The sequence below is a fragment of the Pituophis catenifer genome, unplaced genomic scaffold, assembly GCF_029215685.1.
Source record: "Pituophis catenifer annectens isolate HBS135680 unplaced genomic scaffold, rPitCat1.0.hap2 SCAF_2, whole genome shotgun sequence".
Lineage (NCBI taxonomy): Eukaryota > Metazoa > Chordata > Lepidosauria > Squamata > Colubridae > Pituophis > Pituophis catenifer.
The window spans coordinates 275,576,655-275,599,047 of NW_027256882.1; the positions used below are offsets into that span (position 1 = coordinate 275,576,655).

A 22,393-nucleotide genomic window follows, 5' to 3' on the forward strand; every position below is an offset into this window, starting at 1 on the left:
GAAGCTATGGGGGAAACAGCAGAATCAACACTGTAAAATGCAGAAAGGGGGAAATAGCTTTTCCCTCTGTAACACAATAAAACTGCACCAGCATGTAGATTATTTTGTACTTGAGGGAAAAAATTGTCATTGGAGACAGTCACGCACTGTCCATCCTTCCAAGAAAGGCTGGCGTAAATTCAGTCCTAAATGCTTTACACAAGCCTAAGAGCAAAACCACTTACTTTTCTTTTTCATGCTTATTGGCTTCCACTTCTGATTTTAGTTCCACATTAGAAAATAAACTGGCAAGTAGTAGTTCATGATTACCCTGGAAATCCAATTTAAATTAATTTAATGCTACATTATAGGGGAAATTATTTGGCATTTGGAGAGTTGATAGAAGAGATGCAAAGGTGGGGAAAGAAAACTCTGGGCAGATAGAAAAGATTAAGCAATGACTGAGGCAAAAAAATGGTTTGTGCTAGTATTTCCAGTTCTAAAGGATTCTACAAGATGAATGTGTGTAACATTTTGATTGCTGATGACTATCTAATTATTGGGGGTGGGGGGCCAGAGAGAACAAGATAGTTTGGTGATTATTTTAGGGTCCTTTCCCCCCTTCCCTATTTTTTAGCATATGGCATGTGTTAGCCAGAGATCACCAAAGTGGCTGGCTGCCTCTGTGAAAAGAATTTTTTCAGGCTGCGTTATCTTGCCCATGAGATGCCTGAATGCCAGTAGGCAATCGGGGGAGGCTCCTTTCCTGTCCCTACGTGGTTTATTCGCTCACGGGAATCAAGCCGCTGATCTCAGCAGAGTGCAGGCTCAGCGTCTTACCACATGGGCCACTGCGGCCCCTATATGTATTATATAATAATTGTATTGGCTGTGTTCATCAAGAGAGTCTTTAGCTGGCAAAGTGCTGCAGGAGGCTGTCCAGGCTGAAAATGGAGCGCCGGGGGGGGCATGTGTGGCCTCCCCACACCCCGTTTTGGCTGCCAGAGGCACCGCGGGCCGGTCCTTTGCTATTTCCAGGCCAGCCCCACTGGCCAGATTTAAGCACCCTGTGGGCCAGATGCAGGCCGCAGGCCTTGAGTTTGATACCCCTGTTCTAGCTGAAGGGAAAAGGGAGCAGAAGAAAGGGTAGAAAATTTCTCTGCATGTCAGCCATGGAAAACCCATGTGAACAATAAACAAACCCAGCAGCGGGAAACATGGACTTGTCTATACTTATAAGTTCTTCCATTAAGTCATATGAATGGTACAAAAGTGACTAGTTCATTGGTTCAAATAAATGAGGCCTTCTCTATAAGGGGTTTACGAATGAGATTTAAAGCTGCCAAAGCTATCTATTTTGAGGAGATGTGATTTTAAGACTTATCTCTCTCTGTCACACTTATACGTTTGGCCTTGGTCCAGGTCAGGTAAACAGTCTGAAGATCTAAATCGTTGCTGAAGTGCACAAAATACATAGCTCAGCGCCTTTGAAGATTATACAAGATTTATACTTTGAATCCATATAAACTGAGATAAACAGAATTACAAGGTTTTTCTGTGCTATAATTCTGATTGAGCTTAGCATAAAACTACTGCTTAGTTTGCTGACCGCAGGAGTTATAAATCAGGATGGATATATTTCATATCATGGAAAAATAAAATATTGTAAAACATTTTCATTGCATATTGCAATGGACCTAAATATATTCATTAGTTTGGACCTATTACAAATTTGTTTTGCTATCATGAAGTGTGATATTGATGGTGTGATAAGTATGCGTGTATGTTTAGGCAACAAGAAGCCCAAATCTAAAGCTTTCTCTTTGGATTTTCAGAAGCTTCTCTATCCAAGAGCTTCAGTAGTTTTGTTGCTGTTGTTGTGCCTTTCAAGTCAGTCTTGACTCCAGCTGACTACACAGACAAATCCACATAGTTTTCTTAGCAACATTTCAGAAATTGCTTGTCTTACCACCTTCCGAGGGCTGAGAGAGTGTGGCTGACCCAAACTACATAGTTAGCTCCTAGAACAGCGGTCACCAACTGGTGGTCCGTGGACCACTGATGGTCTGCGAGAAAATTTTGGTGATCCACAGAAAAATTATTTGCATTTTTTATATTGCACTAAATTAGGGATCCTCAAACTATGGCCCCTGGGCCAGATACGTGTAATGAACATTTGTATTGTTGCAGAGAGTCTCCCCCTTCGGGGTCTTTTTGTGTGGGTCGAAGGGGGGCAGAAATTCCGACTTGGGGTCTGCTTCAGCCTCCTGGTACGGGGCTTTGGATGAAGGCTGGAGGGAAGTGCTGCTGGTGGCGAAGAGCCAGAGGACCTTGTTCCAGTGGGACTGTATCATGGCCTGGAACTGGCTGACCATCTCAGCCCGCTGAGCCTGCAGGCGCCGGTATCTGGTCATGCACTCTCACAGGTCTTCCCTCTGCTTGGAAAGCCTATGCTCATAGTCCTCAGTGAAGGTGCTTCTGCTGAGCCTCCTTCTTCGCCAGATCCAATTTGAACTGAGTTGTTTTGCCAACTCTTTCTTGTGGTAGCTGCTTAGCTCCAACAATTGCTTCCTATTGGGGCCTTAAGGAGCTCAGGTGGGGAAGCAAGGAGTGGCTGGCAGGGGAGGGGCAAGTAGAGGCCGGCAAGGCACCCCTCGACACAAGTGACATTGAGTTGGCCATGCCCACCTAGCCACTCCCACCCAGCCGGTCATTAGCCAGATCATATTAGTGGTCTGCAGGATTTAAAATTATGAATTTAGTGGTCCCTGAGGTCCAAAAGGTTGATGACCCCTGTCCTAGAAGATCTAGAACTCAGGATTTCCCACTCCTAGAGTTCAATCCCTAGATCAAACTCATTCTTTTAGCACAAATTGGGTCCCTGATATGTTTAAAAAAAATAAATCAATTCCTTGAAAGTTAGCTTTGTATTATACATTCTTTCATGTACAGGTTTTCAGGTGGCTTTTTGGCAGTGCGCATTTCAAAATGAGGATTTCCAAAATTCCAAGAACGATTAGTAATGAGTTTATGCCTTCTCTTTCCCATATTAAGGAATTCACTGAGGGGAGAAGGATTTGGGCAAGAAATCCTGTCCCATCAGGTTTTCATGCTGTATGGGAGTAAAGGCAGCAAAAAATTGTTATCTGTGAGAAATAAATCCACCTGAACTGTTGTAAATGGTTGCACAAACCGCAAGGCCACATAATCATAGCAGTATGGGTCACATAAAGGCCAGCATTTACCAAGAAGACGTAGAAAAGTGTGCAAAGATATGAAAACTGTAACATCCAACTGGCATTTCTAACTCTGAAAGTATACAGTGTGAGGCTGTTGTAGGGGATGACAATTCCATGAAAATATCTGAAGAGGACAATGTGAAAAGTAATACTGGCTGCACATGAGGGAAATAAAAGTCCAACACATCTTAAGGACACTATGTTGAAGAGGCATCTTACTGGCATCCAAGCTTCCATTCGCAGACTGAGGAATATAAAGAGCCATTCCAGAGAAATTCTGTCCTGTCTGAATGAGGCACTAAAGATAGGCAGTCGACCTTTGGCCGAATAACTCCCTTGAGTTTGGGGGACGAAGAAATTTGTGACTTTTAACTACAACATCTATTTATTACAGGCTACTGACTCATGCCTTAATGGGACCAGTGCTAAAATCACTCATCAACACAGCGCTTATCTGGCAGTGGATTAACGGACTAACAGAATTGGAAGGGATCTTGAAGGTTTTCTAGTTCAATCCCTGCTCAAGCAGGAAACTCTATAACATTTCAGACAAATGCTTGTAAAATCTCTTCTTAAAAATCTCCTGTGTTGGAGCACTCACAACTTCTGGAGGCAAGTCGTTCCACTGATTAATTGTTCTAACTGTCAGAAAATTTATCCTTAGTTCAAGTTCTCTCCTTGATTAGTTTCCATCCATTGCTTTTTGTTCTGCCTTCAGGTCCTTTGGAGAATAGGATGACCCCCCCCTCTTTAAGGCAGACCCTTAGATATTGGAACACTGCTATCATGTCATCCCAGTGGTGGGTTCCTCCCGGTTCGGTCCGATATGACGATATGACGTCACCGAACCGGTTCTCCCCCCCGCCCTCCCACCCCCCCCCAACCCCCCCATGTTATTCTTACCTTTTATTTGGTCCCACCCCCAATCTATTGCTGCCTCTTGAGTCCCAGATGATGACTAGAGGGAAAAAAACTGTTTAAACTCTTGCTGCGGGACTTCAAAGGGCCGTCCTACAGCTGATCAGTGTTAAAAGCAAACAAATGAGTCGGGTTGTAAGTGCGAGGACTGGTTGTAAGTGCGAGGACCTTCCAGAAATGACTCTGACCAGCTAGCCACGCCCCCTAGTCACATGACCTCCAAGCCACACCCACAAAATAAGCCACGCCCACAGAACCGGTAGTAAAAAAATTTAGAACCCACCCCTGTGTCATCCCTAGTATTTATCTAATTTACATACCTGCCCATCTCATCAAAAAAAATTCTGGATGGTGTATAACAAAGCTAAGAAAAATGAATAAATCTGTAAAACCGCTATCATTAATTATAAAAACATTAACAGCTATGAAAAAAACCAAAACAGACAAGGAAATAACAGATGAAGGGATGTTAAAGGAGATACATCACCCATCCCTTGTGGTTCCCAGACTTTCTGCCTGTTTATAGTTTTAAAATGACTACTTGGGAACTTCAACATGGATCAGAACAATATAGAACAGTGACTAAGAACTGCTGCTAAGAAAACATGATGGCTTTAAATGCTTGCTTCTCAAGAACCAATGTTACTCTCCGCCTTAGTGCGGGTGAAGCTGTACAATGGGGTTGCTTGAAGAATGTTGTTCTGATTTGTTGTACTTGGCAGCCCTTGCAGTAAGATAAGAAGGTCATGAGCAAGAAAGGCTCTGAACACACACACACACACACACACACACACACACACACACTGTGTTTCTCTGAAAATAAGACCCTGTCATATTTTTTTTGAACCCTGAAATAAGAGCTTGGCCTTATTGCCATGTGTTCAAAAGCCCGATTGGGCTTATTATTAGGAGATGCCTTATTTTGGGGAAAACAGGGTGTGTGTATGTATATATAGAGGGGGGGAGGGAGGGAGCCCTGAGAATACCTATTACTGTACTTTTCGTTTAAAACTATGCTTTTAAGGTAGGGATTCAAAAGAACACTATGTGCATAGCAATTACAGACATGTAAAAAAGAAAGTACACCCTCTTTGAGTTCTATAGTTTTACATATCAGGACATACTGTACTAAAAACCATCTGGTCCTTAGCAGTTCTTAAAAGTAGGTAAATAGAACCTTGGATGAACAACAACACATGACATATTACATCATACCCTCATTTATCTTACAAAAAGAAACAAAAATGGAGAAGCTAATAAAACTACACGTAAGTTTATTCTATACTAGCCAAACTTTGGATGCACCCCAGGGAAATAACAACAACAAAAAAATACTGACAAAGGCCACTGGTTCTAAACTTGACATTACAGAAGTAATATAGAATAGAATAGAATAGAATAGAATAGAATAGAATAGAATAGAATAGAATAGAATAGAATAGAATAGAATAGAATAGAATAGAATAGAATAGAATAGAACAGAACAGAACAGAACAGAGTAGAGTAGAGTAGAGTAGGGTAGGGTAGGGTAGGGTAGGGTAGGGTAGGGTAGGGTAGGGTAGGGTAGGGTAGGGTAGGGTAGGGTAGGGTAGGGTAGGGTAGGGTAGGGTAGAGTAGAGTAGAGTAGAGTAGAGTAGAGTAGAGTAGAGTAGAGTAGAGTAGAATAGAATTTTTATTGGCCAAGTGTGATTGGACACACAAGGAATTTGTCTTGGTGCATATACTCTCAATGTACATAAAATAAAAGAAACGTTTATCAAGAATCATAAGGTACAACACTTAATGATAGTCATAGGGTACAATATCAATATAAATTGTAAGGATACCAGCAACAAGGTTACAGTCATACAGTCATAAGTGGAAGGAGATGGGTGATGGGAATGATGAGAAGATGAGAAGATTAATAGTAGTGCAGACTTAGTAAATAGTTTGACGGTGTTGAGGGAATTATTTGTTTAGCAGAGCGATGGCGTTCGGGAAAAAACTATTCTTGCGTCTAGTTGTTCTGGTATGCAGTACTCTATAGCTTCGTTTTGAGGGTAGGAGTTTATGTCCAGGATGTGAGGGGTCTGTAAATATTTTCACAGCCCTCTTTTTGACTCGTGCAGTATACAGGTCCTCAATGGAAGGCAGGTTGGTAGCAATTGTTATATATATATAAATATATATATATATATATAAATATGTCAATATTTTCTTCTTTTCTAAAGTCTGCAATTTCATAGTAGCATATATTTGTTTAGCAATATGCATGTAACATTGCACTTCAAAGTTATAAAGGCTGAGTTGGAAATATTTGTAGATAAGACGTGACTAAGATACTATAACTTGTTTTAGCATCTATTAAATTATAACTGGATACTTGTATGACATAGACATGGTACCAGTATTGTAGGTGAACTAGAACATTTGGTGCCAAAGTGACAAATCTTGTTACATTTATTAATCACGCTGCATAAGCTTCTAAGGTCATTTCCAACGTGTTGATTTATAGCATCATATAAATTCCCCGAGCATTCACTATGGCAATATACAGCTTGTCTTTATTACTGATATACTGCCATTAGTGAAGGATGCATGATGATGTAAGATGTTCCCAATCACTATTGTAGGAATGGTATAAATGTGAGCTTTACCTATCTGACAAAATTGTGGTGAAGCTCAAAATAGATTGTACCATGTACGCCATTCTGAAGAGAAGGGATGGGAAAACTGCAGCTCCTCAGATTCATTTTATTAGATTTACACACTGCCTTCCTGTTTATAGAAGCACTCAACGTGGAAATTTGTGTTGCTGAAAGTCTGCAGGAAATTACCAACTTTCATCTGTGAGATATTTTGCAACTAGCAAAAATGATTCTCCTCATCCTAAGGAGGTACATGTAACAGGACCAAGAAGAAAGGCCTTCTCTATGGTGGCTCCCTCCTTGTTTAACATCTTCCCTGCGGAGATAAGATTGGCTCCCACTGTGACACTCTTTTACAAAACCCTGAGGAACTGGTTTGCCAACAGGCCTGGGGAACCCAGAGTGCATTGGAGCCCCTCATCTGGCTTATTTGATGAACTTATTGTCATCAGAGGGTGAAAGGGGGGTTATTGCTCTTTATTGTTTTTATATTGGGATTATATCTTTATAATCTCTCTGGAACATCATTCCCCTGGAGATTAGAACGTCGCCCACTCTAATTCTCTTCCAGGCGCTGAAGACCTGGTTCTGCCAATGGGCCTGGGAAATCCAGAGCGGGATGGAGCCCATTAAATGGCTCGTGTGATCGGCTGTCGCTGGGGCGGGAGGTGGGGGTGTGTGATTTTATTATATTAATTTATTTGATTTTTTATTAGTTTTATTGGTTTTAAATGTGGTTTTTATATTCTGTAAGCCGCCTTGAGTCACCATGGGCGAATAGGCGGCAACATAAATGTAATAAATAAATAAATAAAAAATAAGCCTTCCTGATTCACTGATATTGAGTTGGGTCACCATATAAATTTTCATAAATAAATAAATCTGGCTCGATAACAAGTGGACAATGGAAGAAGGGAAGGTAAAGGAGGGACAATGAAAGCAGCGTCTCATGAGAGGGGCGGCTATATAAATTTGATTAATAAATAAAAGTAAATATATAAAGTTGCACCGCTTTTCATATCAATCTCACGATGTCGCATTCATGTATGAAAAGCCTGTGTTGTAATGCTGTCTTAATGACTGCAAAACAGGATGGGCTGTAGTGCCTAAATGCCTATGGATAACCCAGTAGGTTCTCACATTACCCCATCTAGAAAAAAAAAAAAGTTTGGGATAATAATGCACTTTTCCCATAAAAACTTTAAAAGGGTGGGGAGGGGGGTTTGGTGAACAAAGGCTGTCATGATTAAGATAGAAAGAAATGCTAGACATCTTTTTTGGTCAAACATTTAGAACTGACCATTAAGTTTCCATTAAACATCAGGTTCATTCACAGGCCAAAATCAACTGGCTATTTACCAAGCAGTTTTAAACAGTAAGTTTACAGCCCTAAAGCAATTTAAAATTATCTCTGTTGTCTGGACAGCCCCCTTCCCGCTGTCTGATAAAATAAAACCGAACAGCTGTAAAAAGTGTTTTTCTTTACATGCTTACCAGTCTTGTTTCATATAATGAACCAATTAGAGGTAGTTTATCCTTTAACCCAATAAGTGTTATGAGTCTGTCCAGAGCTATAACGGAGGACCCAAGCTCATTCTTCTATCCTTCCTTCAATTTCAGAGACACCATTGATTTTTACTTTAAAATATGATTAAGAAGCAACAAATGTTCTTTGGCTGGCATGGAGTATTTTCTTTCCATTGATTTCTTAATTATATATGCCATACTTACTGTAATCATATCAAAAGTTAGCAAATGGATATTGAATTCTTTTTTTATACATATATTTCCTTTACAACAAGACTTTGATTCCAACTCCAAAACAGATTATTGAAATGTTGCAGCCTAAACTATTCAAATAATATCACATCTCAAAAGCAAAGAGCAGGATAAGCAAAGCACAGAACCTAATAATGCCTATTAATCTAGCAAGTGAACTCAGCAATATATAGATGGACAAAAGCCCACTGGCTATAAAGTACAAGGGACAGAGATAAGTATGGTGCTCCAAAATTATTCAGACCAAACTATTTAAAGAATGCTGTGCTCTAATCCATATCTAGTATATTCTCCATCTGTCTGGATATTCATCATCCTATTTAGATAGAGTTTGAATATGTAACATCCAAACACACTTTCACTTTCTTAACATATTGATTGATTGATTCATAATATTCACCAGTTGTCCTTCTTCCCAAAGCTCACAGAGGAAAATCCATTAATCATCCTTAAAGATATAATCCGCATTTCTTCATTTTGTAGTGGAGTTTGGAACAAGCCACAATATGCCACAATATAAAAATAATGATTCCAAGCAACTGCACTCATTGTAGGTTGTCCACCCCACTCCTACACCTAATGCAGTTTGCAAACAAAATTTGCTCTTGTAAAAAGAATTAAGCTACCAATAGCCTCAAAGAAATAAGGTAATTTTGAAAAATTGCTTAAAGGCAGTGTCACGTCAATTTACTATTTACTATAGAGCCGTGGTGGCGCCATGGTTAGAATGCAATACTGCAGGCTAATTCGGCTCAGTGCCGAACTGCTGGCAGTTCGATTCTCACTGGCTCAAAATTGACTCAACCTTTCATCCTTTCGAGGTCAGTAAAATGAAGAAATAGATTGTTGGGGGCAATTTGCTGACTCCGTAAACCACTTAGAGAGGGCTATAAAGCAATATATAAATCGAAGTACTATTGCTTTTGCTACTTTAAGAAAAAAGACTTAATGGTGAAAGAGGAAACACTATATGGAGAAATTAAGCTAGGGATTCCTCAAGCTTGGCCCAGAGGGGAATGAGAAGATTCTATGATGTTCATTGCCTTAACATTTTTAACTATTTCAAGACTTGGGATCCAGAAGACATTAAGTAATATTAGCATCTTGTTTCATTAGCTCCATGGTAAACTACCATCTTGATGTCATTATCAGCCTTAAGGCTCACCCCCAGTCCAATCACATGCAACATCAAATATCCAGGACAAACAGGAACTGGGATACAATTCAGAATATAACAGAATAGCAGAGTTGGAAGGGACTTTGGAGGTCTTCTAGTCCAACCCTCTGCTCAAACAGAAGACCCTATACTCGTGATGGCGAATCTATGGCATGTGTGCCAGAGGTGGCATGCAGAGCCCTCTCTGTGGGCACGTGCACCACCGCCAGCTGCTCTTCTGGTTTCCGGCGTGCAGCTGGTCTTTGCATGTGCTGAAAACCCGAACACCAGCTGGCCAGCGCACATGCGTGTGCCGGTCACCTGGTCTTCGGTTTTCTGGTGCTTCAGCACGTGTACATGCATGTGCGTTTCAGTTTGGGCACAGTGCCGAAAAGGTTCGCCATCACTATCCTATACCATTTCAGACAAATGGTTGCCTAATCTCTTCTTAAAAATCTCTGATGATTTTTCTTGGCTTGCCCTCTTACAGGCTGTATTGTAATTAATAAACTGCATAACTCACCTACCCTACAGAAAACATGCATTATGATTACCGACTGATGGGATTAATTTATTATAAGGGATCACATAATTATCCAATACAGGAATAGTACCCTCCATTTAGCTGAATTTTCTAGAACATCAAGCTTGCATTTGAATTTTAACAGGAACAGAGCTGGAAGGGACCTTGGAGGTCATCCAGTCCAACCCCCTGCTCACGCAGGAGACCTGTACTAAGGATTCGAACCGCCAAACTGCCGACCTTTCTGATCAACAAGCTCAGGGTCTTAGCCATCGAGCTTGCATTTAATTGCATGTAATCTAAAGTTAATAAACAAAATTCAAAATTCATCATCCTGAGACATAACTATCATTCTCATACAGCAATAAAATAAGTGATATACTGGATTTTGGCTTACCGCATCAGTGACATCGATCTCATACATTTTTTTAAACGTTTCCCGGTCAAAAAAGAGAAGTTTTGCATTGCCATGTCCTTTCTTAACAGAAATGCCAGTAACAAGTAATTGATCATCTGGGCTAAAACAACAGTCGGTCCTGTAGATAATATAATACAGATTAGTTTGGTTTTTTTAAAATCCAATTTATATAATATTTCAAATCTAATGTTAAAATGATCATTGCGTTTGGCAATTAAAATGAAAGCAGCATTCCAAATAACCCTAACTAGAAAAACCAACAAATAAGAGATTTCTCCTCAAGATTTCAACAACCAGAATAAAAAAGTGTCTCATGTGTCTACTTTACAAAATAAAGAGAGTTTTGAAATCTATAATTCAGTAATAATTCAGTGGGCCATAATGTCTATTTCTGGCAATATGATACCCAACCATTTTAGATGATAAATGGTAAACAGACCCATTTTCAAAATCATTTTTCATGTTTCCTCTCAAAGCAATAAACAAATGCATAGATTCTTTAAAATTAATTTGAGGTGAAAGCTAAGAGCTTATAGACAAGTAGCGAGTAAAAGCAATATGCTAAATCAATTTCTATCAAAAGCTTTAAAAGCTCCAGCATTATCCCTAAAATCTGGGGGAGATATAATTCTTGCTATCTGCAAGCTAAGCAACTTGGAATGAAGCCCTCCTGTTGGAAAACCTGGTTTCTCCCTCTTTCTTTCATCCCATGCCAATTTCCATCTGAAGTTTATTGTTGAAAAAGGTGTAGCGTGACATTGTTCATCAAAGTTTTCAGGCTTAATATTCACCATGATTCCTGTCCAAAGTAGATATGGAACCAAGGAGATCTAATACCATAAACATATGACCTTGCAAAGTATTATTCACCCAGCCTTGCAAACCTTTAAAGTGGCTATAGCCAATATAATGGTGTAGGCTTTCACAGCTATCATCCATGAAGCAATGATAAGTTTTTGGGCCAAATGGTGATAAACCAAGGCCATTCACCTTGGCCAAACTTATCACTGTTTCAGTTATAGCCATGCTATATCCTTATTTGGATTAATATGGCTCATCTTCACTAAATCCAAAAAGCCCTTCAAATCTATGTCATCATGCAACTCACTATTAGCAATTTAGAAAAAAGCATATGTACTGTTAAAAAAAAAAAAGGTAAACTAGATTTCTTTCAAATGAAAAGATCGTTGGATCCTTGAGGTAAATTGAGTGCAACTTTTACAACTTAACCTATGAAATATTGCCTTGCAAGGTAATTCATATTTCATAACCACTGAGCCAATGTTTTAAATCAGATATTTAAAAACATGGGGAATTGGTGGCCCTTTTATGATTTGTGGACTTCAAATCCCAGAATTCCTGAGCCAACATGCTCAGTCAAGTCATAAAAGAGTCACAGTTCCCCATCCCTGTTTTAAATGGAGGTTTAAAACTTTACCAATACAATCTATTTCTTGAAAACTGGTAAGCCAAAATTGCAGGTGTTTTGAGTTCAAGCCAAGCAAACTTGAATTCAGAAAATGTTTCTCCAGTGAACTAATCTTGATCCATTTCTGCACATCACTTTTCACTAAAAATTATAAAAGCTACTTACATGGGGAAGAAACTTGGTAGGCCACTGATAGAATTAAGAGGTGTTTTAAACTGTCTGATGTCCCAGGTTTTTAAGGTATCATCACCTAGTAAATAACAAATATTGAATATCCAATGGTTAAAATGCAATTATTATATTAAAAAGCAAAGATATTAATTCCTGCATCAACCTTTTCAGTGATTTTCTGCATCAAATTGTTTTGGTCCAAGAGGAATTGTAAATAATAGACAATTTATTCTGTTATTTTGTTTATTCAGAGAATAAACAAAATAACACTTATCATAAATGAACTAAGGTTCTAGTTGAAAATTTGCAAAAGAATATGGTTAGTTTAAAATTAAAAAAAAAAGCTTTCTAAGCTCCCCCTGCCAGCACAAAAGAGGAGAAAGAGGTATTCATGTGAACTGAAGATTTTTTCTTAAAGCAGAAAGCTGTAATTTCTCATTGTGCTCAAATGGGATGTAATATCTCTCCCAAATCCCTGTATTGGGGACTGATTCCCAGCAACCTTAGATAGCACAGCCAACAATGGGATAATGAGGGTTGTCATTCAGTGTTATTGGAAATGTCCCAGGTTCCGAATCCTACTCTGGACTTCTTAGTGACAATTCTTCTGAAGTGAAGGGTGAATCTAATGTAGGGGTCTGCAACCTTAAACACTAAAAGAGCCATTTGGACCCATTTCCCACAGAAAAGAAAACATCGGGAGCCACAAAACCCTTCCCGTGCCTGACTATTTCTTGAGTGGCCACAAAACTAGCATATGTACAGTAGTTGAATTAAATGTTCTGTTTTCTTCTGAAACTTTTATTTTCTTGGATTTATCCATGGTTGGGCTACCGGGGGTTGAAAAGCTCAATAAATCACATGCTGGTGGGTGTCGCACATTGGTGGTTGTGACACATATTTTGAGTGATAGGGAGCCACAGTTGAGGGTGAAAGAGCCACATGTGGTGCCAGAGCCGCAGGTTGCTGACCCCTGATCTAATGGATTCAGAAGGATTCTAAATGTGACAAACTAAGCTTGAAGGAAATGTTCAACTGTTGGGAAATTTATTAGATTTTATGCAGGCAAAGATCTAAATGTGAGAAGCTAATTTTAGCTTTAAAAACTTCAATAGACAGGTTTTCAAGTTTACTGTGTAAGTCAAGTACAATTTTTAAAAATGGAAAATGGTATCTTCAAGAGATCTAAACGTCTTCTTCACATCATGGTTCTACTGATTTCTTACTCTCTCTCTCTCTTTTTTTTGCCCCCAAACTATTTGCCAAATTCCAGCTACATTCCTCATCATTTCTCTGTTGTTTTTTTAAGGTAAGCATGTTAAGACAGAATTCAAATCATTGTGAAATTATTCAACTCATATTTAACTTGTATTTTCCTCCATAGACTAATAACAGCATGTGCATTCAATAATATTATTATACATACTCCTTCAGTTGTGGATGAGATAAAAAAAATTGATATTGGCTATGAACACTGAAGCTTAATGCATTTCTTATGAAATGGTCTAGAAGAATTGGTATATTTGTCCCTAAGCTCTATCAACTATATAAGGAAAAATTGAAATTCATCTTCATTTAATGAAGTTTATATAACAGTCACACCAAAACCCAGAAAAGATCATACATTATATGTTAACTATAATCCTACTTCATTGATTAACTATTAAAATCTTAACAGTTCTCTAGCAAAAATTTCTTCAGCTGAGTTCATCAAAACTAGGCATGCATCAAATATATGCGACCCCTCACATCCTGGACATAAATTGTTTCAACTCCTACCCTCAAAACTATAGAGCACTGTATACCAAGACAACTAGACACAAGAATAGTTTTTTCCCAAATGCCATCACTCTGCTAAACAAATAATTCCCTCAACACTGTCAAACTATTCATTAAGGCTGCATTACTATTACTATTAGTCTTCTCATCGTTCCTATCACTCATCTCCTCCCACTTATGACTGCATGGCTGTAACTTTGTTGCTTGTATCCTTACGATTTATATTGATATTGATTGTTTCCTAGTATGATTTGATTGCTTATTTGTACCCTATGACTATCATTAAGAGTTGTACCTTATGATTCTTGACGAATGTATCTTGTCTTTTTATGTACACTGAGAGCATATGCACCAAAGACAAATTCCTTGTGTGTCCAATCACACTTGGCCAATAAAGAATTCTATTCTATTCTATTCTAAATAATATTTGTTTGGCAATAGATTTGATTGTTTTGAATAAAGATAGAAAAGAGAAAGCTGTATTTCTACTGCTTGACGGTGAAAAAGATTTTGATAAAATATACAGGTTAACTATCTATAGGTAGTCCTCACTTACCAATTTCCTGCTAGTTTCCCTATTGACTTTCTTGCCAGAAACTGGCTGGGAAAGTTGCAAACATGGATCATGTGACTATGGGATGCTAAATAAGTATGCATATAAGTATGCGTATGCTTATGCATATGCATAAATGCATGCCGGTTGCCAAGCACCCAAATCGCAATTAATTTTCTGGCATCCCTCAACACCTGGTTATGCCATCATGTGTGGAGACCATGAGCTACTGAAGTATCTCCATTGTCATTGACATCTGCTGCCTCTCTTAGCTTTTAACTGTGGTTTTTAATTTTTTATGAATAATAGTTTTTTATATGTTAACAATTTTATAGTTCTATTGCTTGCTGTTCAGAGTCACTTTTTTGTCAAGTGGGCAGCCATGTATAGTTGATGAATGAAATCAAATGAAATCCAGGACTCCTTTTTCCAGAAAGTCTTGGGGATTTTTTAAAAAATGCCTACACACCTTAGGTCATTTAAAAGAACACACGCAGGGGTGGGTTCTACCTACCTTTACTACCAGTTCACATTGTGCCCATGTGCACGCACCTACTTTGCTCTCTCGCACGCTCTTCTGCGCGTGTGCAGATCGCTTATGATGACGTCTGGATCAGTGGGCAAAGCTTCCCGCCAGTTTTACTATCGGTTCTTGCGAACCGGTCTGAACCGGGGGCAACTCACCACTGAACACATGGTTTATTAACTTAACTTCCAAACTTTAAAAGATCAAAGAAAGAGTCATTTTTCCCCCTCATCCACTCTGTGGGTCTCTGAGAATTACAGAGGATATTAAGGGCCACTTCTATCCTCTATCCAACGGTACAAAGGAATGCTAGGGGTCACATTTGCTCTCTATCCAATGTTACAAGAGGGCATGAATGATTCTACGGGTACACAGAAGTTGAGAAAATTCCTCTAATTAACTGAGAGAGATCACAACTGAATTAATTACTGTCTACATCAGGGCTCTCCAATCTTGGCAACTTTAAGCCTGGAGGATTCAACTCCCAGAATTCCACAGCCAGCTGGCTTGGGAATTCTGGGAATTGAAGTCCTCCAAGCTTAAAGTTGCCAAGGTTGGAGACCCCTGGTCTATATGACAGAGAACACATAATATGCAAATCAGACCAGAAATACAACTCTTGACCACACACATTTTTAATGCTTTTAATGCTTTTGTTGTTGTTATTGCTTAATTATATATTTGCATGTTTTTAGCAGCATGAGCTGTTAAGCATTACATATCTGAGATGGTTAGCTATGCAAACTGAGTAATAAATTAAAAAATATACAAACCAAGACTGCAGTGCTCAAGTCACAAGTTCTACACTAATGTCTAAACACTAAGTAATTCAACTGTAGAAATATATGCAGAAGAACAACTGCATCTGGCAAATGCTCAAATATCTTTCACAAAAAATAAATCGCAATCAAGGTTCCTCCAGCCTTGACAGACTAGGCCTTGACATGATCATTTCTCTGGAGGAATGATATAAAAGAGAGAAACTCAGGCAAATGACTCTTGTTAATATTTTAAAAATATGTTAGCAAAATTTTTCTTCCTTCGCTGCATCAAACTACAGGATCTAAAGTTTCCAACCTACCGTACTTCCTTATCTGCCAGCCTTAATCACAGTTAATATTACATCATCATCAGTGGTGGTTTGCTCCCGGTTCTGTCCGGTTCTATAGAACCGGTAGTAAAACTGGCGGGAGGCTCCGCCCATCTGCCCCGACGTCATCAAGGGGCTTTTACTATCGTTGCGAACCAGTAATAAAGGTAAGTAGAACCCACCCCTGATCTTCATCATTACCATGACTATTAATGTTCATCATAGTTTCCTCTAAATCTATATTATAAACTAGTTCATAAATTGTGGTTAACAGAAAATCCTGATCAGTTCTGATCGTAGAGATACTTCAAAACCCTTTAAAGATGTATGAGGTAGCAAAAGTAAATAGAAAAGCCTTTGTAAACCAAAACTGGAGGGATTATTTTGAGATTTCTGCCCTGTTAGTTAAAATTAGATTTATCCATTATTTTTGTGTCTGTAGGTCTTTGACCAGAATCAGGGGATTTTATTCAGCCTTGGATATTCACAGAGTGATTGACAAATACCGTCTTTCAACTTATCTTACATCACAGGGATACCATCACAAGGAGAACATTGGAGGGAAGAAATATTTAATCTTTGAGCTTTAGTAGAAAAGAAGGACATAAAGAAAAGTAATCTAAGGACTAGAGGAAAAAGTTAAATGTGGGCAACCATTTGTCTTAAAATAAAGAAAAGAGAAAGAGACATCACTAAGGTCTGTCAAATATGGAGAATGTTTTTCCCTCTTTTTTTCCTTTACTTGGAGTCTACTTCTATAAAATGAAGCTACCAAGAATTATCACCGCTGTGAATAGCCATAACAAAGTTTTTAAGAGCCGTGATGGCGCAGTGGTTAGAATGCAATACTGCAGACTACTTCTGCTGACTGACTGCCAGCTGCCAGCAGTTCAGCAGTTCGATTCTGACCGGCTCAAGGTTGACTTAGCGTTCCACCCTTCCGAGGTCGGTAAAATGAGAACCCAGATCGTTGGGGCAATAGGCTGACACGGTAAACCACTTAGAGAGGGCTGTAAAGCACTGTGAAGCGGTATATAAGTCTAAGTGCTATTGCTATTAATGTTCTTGCTTAAAACTTAAATTGAAATTGCTTAAAACTTAAATTGAAATTTTGTATTTCAATTGCCAAATTCAGTGTCCCCCCCAAATTGCAGTATTTATCCTCTATTCATTATGCTTAGTAACAGCAACATTTCTTTTCCTTTACTTCATTTAGATCATGAATATATAAATTAAATATTTTCTTGGTTTACTTCACATCTCCACTAAAACAAGTTCTTTCCTTTTAACACTAACTTTTCAGTTTAACTTTCAACTTTCCATTTTAAAAAGACTTGAAAGTCAACCTACAATATTGGTCCTCTTGGGACAAACCATGTCAAGTAGAAGTTTCATCCATTTGTCTTGTGGCTTTTTATATGGCTTTAACATCATTTCCAAAGATTAGAAAAGGTAGTGGAACCCTAGTAGAGCAGCTACACCCAGTGTTTGTGGAATCACAAACTTGCACATGTAAAATCATTTTAAAACGAAAAAAAATTGACTGCATAAATTTGTAATTGACTGCATAAATTTGTATAAATAAAAAAATTGACTGCATAAATTTGTATCATATCAAAAGACAAGATGACATCTCTACATCATAAACCTATTTTTATGAATAAGCCAAGCATACATTACTGAATAATAAATATACACCACATTTTAATAATAATATATTTAATAATAAATAATAATAATATATTTAATAATAAATATTACACTACATTTTATATAGTCAAGAAGGTTTTAAGAGCTATTTTCAGGGTCAGAAGCAGTGGTGGGTTTCAAATTCTTTTACTACCGGTTCTGTGGGTGTGGCTTAGTGGGCGTGGCTTGGTGGACATGGCAGGGGAAAGATACTGTAAAATTTCCATTCCCACCCCAATTCAGGGGAAGGTTACTGCAAAATCCCCATTTCAGCCCAATCAGCTGGGACTTGGGAGGCAAAGAATAGATGGGGGCGGGGCCAGTCAGAATTTTTACTACCGGTTCTCCAAACTACTCAAAATTTCCGCTACCGGTTCTCCAGAACTGGTCAGAACCTGCTGAAACCCACCTCTGGTCAGGTGTTTCTTTAACTATCACTTTCTTACATTTCTGTCAAGTTACAAGCATATGCTTGACAGGAATAAAATTGGGAATGCATATAAGCAATTCTTCCGTTGTTCTTTTCCCCTTGTCCGTGCAAGTGAGCCATCTATAGCCTCCCATCTCAGACAGGCAAACTGCATCGCAAAACAAGGAATACTTCCATGATTTCATTGGAAGTTCGTATTCCACCCCAAACAGAATTCTGCCTTTGATCCCTTGCATTTGGGCAGGTGTGTCCGACTGTTGACCACACATCTGCTATTACTGGGGTTAAGGCCCAGAACAATATTTAACACTAAAGTCATCCTTTAACACACATTAAAATGGGGGGGGGATTAACTTTGGTATGATACCTGCAAAAGCTGTTTTACTTAACGCTATTTGATTAATGAATTATGTTTAATAAATTTAAATTATGCTATAGTGTAAATCAGGTATAAACCAGAGGTGGTATTCAGTAGGTTCTGACCAATTCTGGAGAACCGGTAGCGGAAATTTTGAGTAGTTCAGAGAACCGGCAAATACCACCTCTGACTGGCCCCGCCCCCATCTATTCTCTGCCTCTCAAGTCCCAGCTGATTGGGAAGAAATGGGGATTTTGCAATAACCTTCCCTTGGAGTGGGGTGGGAATGGAGATTTTACAGTATCCTTCCCCTGCTACGTCCACCAAGACACGCCCACCAAGACACACCCACCGAACCAGTAGTAAAAAAATTTGAATCCTACCACTGGTATAAACATTCTATACTGCAAGTGCAGGCTGATAAATGTCCTTTTGTGACTACAAACTAGATGGACCTAACATTTATGTTTCTTCTCTTTTGCATGAGGGGATTTGGCAGGAGGTCATTTTAAGGATAGCACACCCACTCCTAGTTTAGCTTAAGGACTACAGCAGACATAAAGGTCATAAGTCTGCGGTGGTCACTTGTTTTGTTTATAGTTGCCAGAATTGCCAATCCTAATTGTGAAGTGAAAACGCCCTGAAGTCTGAAACAGTTAATGCTGAAATTAGCAGCCCGATATTTAATTTCCATGCTTCACTCTGTATAAACGGTAGCTTGCAGTTGACGCTTTCTTGAACACTTCTTCATATCCACCAGTCATTGCAATGAAATTAACAGTGGAAAAATACCATAATGATTTAAAGCCATATAGTAAAGCTAACTGTGCTGAAGAATGAGAGAGCTGAAAATCTGGTAAATGAGTATTGCTTTAGGGCAGGGCTGTCAAACTCCCGTGGGCCAGATGTGTCACGCGTTGGCCAGGCCCATGCCCGGTTTTGCAAAGGGGGGGGGAAAGTCCCAATACATCATGTGACGCCGCCATGACGACATGAGTTTGACACCCCTGCTTTAGGGTAATTCCTGCTTAATTTAATAACATCTAATTCTGCCAGTGAGTGACACAGATTTTATTTTATTTTATTTTGATTTTATTTTAAATTTATATACTGCCCTTCTCCCTGAGGACTCAGGGCGATGTACAGCCAGAATTAAAAAAACATGGAATACAAATATTAAAAACAATTAAAATATATATAAATTTGGCCCAAAATTAAAAATACAAACCAATTAAAACATTTAAAATTTCTTCTTAAGCCAGCCCGGCTTGCTGGAAAAAGTGGGTTTTAAGGGCACGGCGGAAGGCGCTAAGGTCTTGGATTCTCCTTATCTCTGGGGGCAACTGATTCCAGATCCACACCTGATAATGGACCCAGCTGACCTGGGACTCCTGTTTCTGCTCCTTATCCTCCCCCATTTTTTAAGCACTTAAACTGTAACAAAGATGATGTGCTTGATTTACATACTCATATCCTGACTCAGTAAAGTCGTATACAACCACCCCCAGGCAAATGGGCAATGAGAACTAGGTGTAAGCTTCTTCAAAGCAGGTCAGAAATGCCTTTGTTCTCTTCCCCCATCCCCAAGTTTGGCAACCAAATTTTGCTCTATGAATTCAGCACTAGCGTTGGCCAACTTGTATCCAGCACTATATATAGAAGGCAATGTAGTCACTTACCTCCCCGACTGGCAAGAACGGTACCACTATAGGAAAATGTCAAACTTGATGTATCAGTGCCTGGAGCGTGTGCTTGTCTGCAGTGAAACTTGGTATGAACCTGTGTGCGGAGCAAATAAATATTACAAAGGTTTGCTAATTTTAGACAAAGTGCACCTGGTTCTCTGAGAACATCAAACGCTCTTTGTTGCATTCTTGGATTAAACAACTAGTAAGCAGTTTTGTAATCTCGGGTATTAGAGAAAACATGACAGCTGACATTCAGCTATTCTTGTTCATCACCTTTTATATACATTTAACAGCTTAACTATATATGCGAGGCTAAGGATTTGTAACACTTCCAAATATTTAGCTTTAGGGTCCAAAACTAAAATAATGTAATCATGGTAATATACACACATCTCTCTGTTTTATATGAGTTAGAGGCAAATCTAAGAGCCTTGGTAGTACAGTGGTCTAAGGCACCCTGTTATTAAGCTGGTTATTAAGACCAGCTGCCTGCAATTACTGCAGGTTCGAATCTCGCCAGTCTCAAGGTTGACTCAGCCTTCCATCCTTTCTAAGGTAGGTAAATTGAGGACCCAGTTGTGGGGGCAATAAGCTGACTTTGTATAAATATACAAAAGGATGAAGGCAATTGCTGAGCACATTGTAAGCCGCCCTGAGTCTCCGGAGAAGGGCGGCATATAAATCAAATTTAAAAAAAAATATGTATGAGTAAAATATAAAAATATTTTTAATCAGGAGAAAACATTCCCATTCTTTCTATGGAATAGAAGATACAAGACCACAAAATAATTCATCTTCTTCTGGATATATCTTGAAAGTAAAGAAATCTGGGAAAGTTGGATGCCAAACCTGAGAAATGCCAAGAAGTCTGGGTTAAAGGTTTTTTAAAAAGTCCAAAAAATCTGAGTGTCATTTGGCTTTCTATGAAAATGCATTCCTTGGGGTTGGGGGAGGGGGATTTTTCTATTAAAATACTTTGTTAAAACAATAATCCTTATTTATTAAAAGATGAGCAATTTTTTGAAAGGTTTTTCCTCTTGAGCAGAGGTGGTATTCAGCCGGTTTGGACTTGTTTGCCCGAACCGGTAGCGGAAATCGCAGGAGGGCCTGCCCAGCCCAGCTCTATGCCATCCTATTTAGGCACATTTTTGAGGCTGGGTGCATGCATGAAAGGTGCGTGCGCGAGCAAAGCACATGCGCAGAAGGCTGGGCGCATGTGTGGAAGGCAAGCGCGTACTAATCGGGCGCGCACTCGCACGAAGCGAGTGTGTCTGAGGCGAACCGGTAATAACATAATGTGAAACCCACTGCTGCTCTTGAGGTATGTTTTAGAAATATATTTTATAAATGTGGATTATATTTTAAAATAATAGTGTGACCTCCCCATACCTCTTACTGGGTTCCTAAGGAAAAGTGGCATGGCTCATTATTGTAGTGAAAAAATATTGTCTTCTCTCCGATCTGTGAAACTGAATACCTGAATTGCACATACATTTCTCACACATACCAAATCAAAATTATAAAGGGTTTACGACCACAATTGAGCCCAACATTTCCATTGCTAAGCAGGACAGTTGTTGAGTCTTGCCCCATTTTACAGTTTGCTCCATTTTACAACCTTTCTTGCCACAGTTGTCAAGTGAATCACTGAGGTTGTTAAGTTAGTAACACGGTTGTTAAGAGAATCCGACTTCCCCGTTGACTCTGCTTGTCAGAAGATCGCAAAAAATGGTCACATGATCCTGGGACACTGCAACTATCATAAACACATGCCAGTCACAAGCATCTGAATGGGGATGCCTCCACAGTCATATGAAAAATGGTCATGCCATTTTTTTCAGTGCCGTTGTAACTTCAAATGGTTTCTACCCGTGTTTCCCCAAAAATAAGACCCTGTCTTCTTTTTTTTTGCTACCAAAAAAGGCAACAGGTTTTTTTTGGGGGGGAAGGGGAGGTATCTTCCACTGATTCACCTCACTTACTTCCTCGCCCCTGGCTTCCTTTTCGTTATCAGAGGCCTTCAGGAACTTCTTCTGCGGCC

At 39.1% G+C, this 22,393-nt stretch overlaps 1 protein-coding gene across 1 annotated transcript in view; it reads right to left on the reverse strand.

Moving 5' to 3' along the window:
* WDR70 (WD repeat domain 70) overlaps positions 1 to 22,393 on the reverse strand; it is a 137,758-nt gene that overhangs the window by 18,747 nt on the left and 96,618 nt on the right. The window contains exons 11-13 of the mRNA XM_070935938.1: positions 20,344 to 20,443; positions 12,234 to 12,318; positions 10,619 to 10,757 (exon numbers count right to left, since the gene is read on the reverse strand). Coding sequence (XP_070792039.1) covers positions 10,619 to 10,757; positions 12,234 to 12,318; positions 20,344 to 20,443 — 324 coding nt within the window. The remainder of the gene's footprint in view (positions 1 to 10,618; positions 10,758 to 12,233; positions 12,319 to 20,343; positions 20,444 to 22,393) is intronic.